Genomic DNA, 3412 nt, shown 5'->3' with positions numbered 1-3412 from the left:
ACTTAGTTAATCTATCCACAATCACCCAAATGGAATCATACCCAGTGTGGGTATGTGGCAAACTTACAACAAAATCCATGGAAATTGAGTCCCATTTCCATTCAGGTATTTCCAGAGGCTGTAGCAATCATGCTGGTCTCTGATGTTCTATTTTCACCTTTTGGCAAGTTAGGCATTGACCCACAAAAGTAGTCACATCAACCTTCATACCTGGCCACCAATAATTTTTCTTAAGGTCTTGGTACATCTTGGTAGATCCAGGATGGATAGTTAGGTTACTTTTGTGAGCTTCCTCTAGTATCAGTTTCTTTAGTTCTGAATCCTTAGGTACCCAAATTCTGCCCTGAAATAGGATTGTTCCATCTCGTGCCATAGTAAATATTTCTTGGTCCTTTCTAAGTTGCAACTCTTCATCCATCCCTTGAGATTGCCTAATTTGGCCTCTAAGGCTACTTGTTATTTCTAGTTTATTTAAAAGAATTCCCCCTTGAAGGATTGTCATATTTAGGTTCAAGTCTCTAAGGTTTTCTAGCAGTGCAAGTTCTTTTATCATGAGATGAGACATATGTAGGGATTTCCTGCTCAATGCATCGGCCACTACATTGGCCTTGCCTGGGTGGTATTTCAGTTCAAATTCATAATCTTTCAAAAATTCCACCCACCTTATTTGCCTCATGTTAAGTTCCCTCTAGTCGAATAGATACCTTAGGCTCTTGTGATCACTGAAAACATCAAATTATGCTCCATACAGATGATGTCTCCAGATCTTCAAGGCAAACACTATGGCAGCCAATTCTAGGTCATGAGTGAGATAGTTTCCCTCATGAGGCTTTAGTTGTCTTGGAGCATAAGCCACTACTTGGTTGTTTTGCATCAATACACAACCTAAACCTTTCAAGGATGCATCACAATACACTTCAAATCTTAAGGTTGGATCCGATATGGCCAGTACAGGGGTAGTGGTTAACTTGATCTTAAGAGTCTGAAAACTCTTTTCACATTTTTGATCCCACACAAAGGGTTGGTCCTTCCTAGTCAGTCTGGTCAAAGGCAGGGCAATTTGGGAGAATTTCCTAATGAATCTCCTATAATACCCCGCCAGTCCTAAGAAACTCCTAACCTCTGTCACATTCCTAGGATGTTCCCATTTCAGCACTGCCTCTACTTTGGAGGGATCCACTGCCACTTCTTTCTTATTGATCACATGGCCTAGAAATTTTACTTCTGACATCCAAAACTCACATTTGCTTCGTTTAGCATAAAGTTTTCTATCCCTAAGTACTTGCAACACTATTTGAAGATGACTTGCATGTTTTTCTGGAGTCTTAGAGTATATTAGTATGTCATCTATAAATTCTATCACAAACTTATCTAAGTATGGCCTAAAAATTCTATTCATGTAATCCATGAACACAGCTTGAGCATTGGTTACAACAAAAGGCATAACCAAAAATTCATAGTGCTCATATCTAGTTCTAAAGGCTATTTTTGGTACATCATCTGATTTTATTCTGATTTGGTGGTACCCTGACCTCAAGTCAATTTTGGAGAACGCAGTAGCTCCCTCTAATTGGTCTAAAAGGTCATCAATTCTGGGTAGAGGGTATTTATTCTTGATGGTCACTTTATTCAATTTTCTATAATCTATGCATAACCTCATGCTGCCATCCTTCTTCTTTACCAAGAGCACTGGGGCTCCCTAAGGAGACACACTTGGTCGGATAAACTGCTTGGTTATCAAGTCCTCTAATTGGTTTTTCAACTCACTTAATTCTAACGGGGACATCCTGTAAGGGGCAATGGAGATTGGTTTTGTTCCAGGGACCAAATCTAATGAGAACTCTACTTCTCTTTGATGAGGCAAAGATGTCACATTCTCTGGAAAGACATCCTCAAACTCATTGACTACAGGAATATTGGACAAGTCCATTTCAAACCCTGAGTTAGAGGATAGTAAAAATAATACGCCTTGAACCCCATTGGTCAGACATTGGAAGAGTAAGGAATTGTTGGTCAAGGAGCGGTATTTGGTTTCCTCTGGTTGGGGAATTCCTGGAGGAATTATGACTTTCCTACCATGGCAAATCAAAGTTACTGAATGATCAGACATCCAATCCATTCCTAATATGATGTCCAAGCCCTTAAGGGGCAAACATACTAGGTTTATTGGAAAAACTCTATCAAACAGAGTGATTTGACACTGGTGACATACTAAGGAGGTCTCTATTGAATTCTTTGATGCAATGCTTACAATTAAGGGATAAGGCATTTCAAGTACAGGAAGATTATGTTGCAAAACAAAATCAGAGGAGATGAAAGAATGGGATACACCAGTGTCAAACATGACAATTAAAAGAATTTCATTTATGAATCCAGTGCCAGTTATTAGATTATGATTCATACCTTTCTTTGCACTGAGACAAAAGACCCTTCCTGTGTTAGACTTGTTTGGGTTGGACTCTGCTTGTTTTTGGCGTATTGGGAAAAAGGGAGCCATATGACCAGGCTGTTTGCAGTAGTAGCAGACTTGTTTTCCAACCAAGCACTCTCCCCCATGATCTATGCCACACTTAAGACACTTCTTTGCTTTTGGGGAACTAGATGTCTGTACTTGTTTTCCCTTTCCTTGGGGAGTCTTTACCTTCAATTGTTGACCAAATTTTCCAGACTCTTTCTTTTGTTGCCACTTAACCTGTCTCTCCTCTTGTACCTTCTTTAAATTGTCTTCAACAATGTAGCTCTTGTGTACAAGAGTAGAATAGTTAGTAAGCTCCATATGGCCTATGTTCCCTCTAATTTCATGTCTCAATCCCCATTCAAATTGGTTTATCTTCTATTCTTCTGTGAGTGCATATTGAGCATGTGGAGAAAACCTAGCCAATTCTTCAAACTTAACAACATACTCTGCAACAGACATGTCTCCTTGTTGCAGGTGCACAAACTCCAACTCTTTTTGTCTTCTGGCACTTTTTGGATAATACTTGTCTAAAAAGGCCACCTCAAAGTGTTCCCAATTCATATGGGTTCCTTGAGTCTGAAGATAAGTCTTTGCACTCCTCCACCAATACTCTGCCCCACCCTTTAGTAGATGGGCAGCAAATGCCACTTTTTGTTCTTCAGTACAAGGCACTACTTCAAATGCCTTTTTAATCTCATCCAACCAAGCTTGAGCCTCTGAGGGATTGTGGCTACCCTGGAATGTTGAAGGCTGCAACTTAAGAAAATCATAAAACACCCTGTTGGCATTTGCAGTGCTATCTCTTCGCATTGCCATTTGTTGTACCAGATTATGGGTAGCCGTTGCTTGCATTTGAATAGCTTCCATAACCTTTTCTCATGGTTCAACAGTAGGTGGTGGAGTCGTATTATCTTCAGGGGCGAGATTCCTCCTAGATCCTTCAGCCATAATTCT

The 3412-nt window shown here is 40.0% G+C and overlaps 1 protein-coding gene across 1 annotated transcript; it reads right to left on the bottom strand.

Moving 5' to 3' along the window:
- Window positions 1–2833: 2833 nt before the first annotated feature.
- LOC105852079 (uncharacterized) lies at window positions 2834–3325 on the bottom strand. Its single transcript, XM_012715627.1, has one exon. It carries the CDS (start codon window positions 3323–3325, stop codon window positions 2834–2836), a length of 492 nt encoding a protein of 163 aa, XP_012571081.1.
- Between the last annotated feature and the right edge of the window lie 87 nt (window positions 3326–3412).

Source organism: Cicer arietinum, chromosome 5 (genome assembly GCF_000331145.2).
Source record: "Cicer arietinum cultivar CDC Frontier isolate Library 1 chromosome 5, Cicar.CDCFrontier_v2.0, whole genome shotgun sequence".
Classification (NCBI taxonomy): domain Eukaryota; kingdom Viridiplantae; phylum Streptophyta; class Magnoliopsida; order Fabales; family Fabaceae; genus Cicer; species Cicer arietinum.
This window is presented reverse-complemented; position numbering and strand designations above follow the sequence as displayed.

Coding starts and splice junctions, on each gene's coding strand:
- LOC105852079 (XM_012715627.1), bottom strand. CDS start 3,325: ATGGAAGCTATTCAAATGCAAGCAACGGCTACCCATAATCTGGTACAA.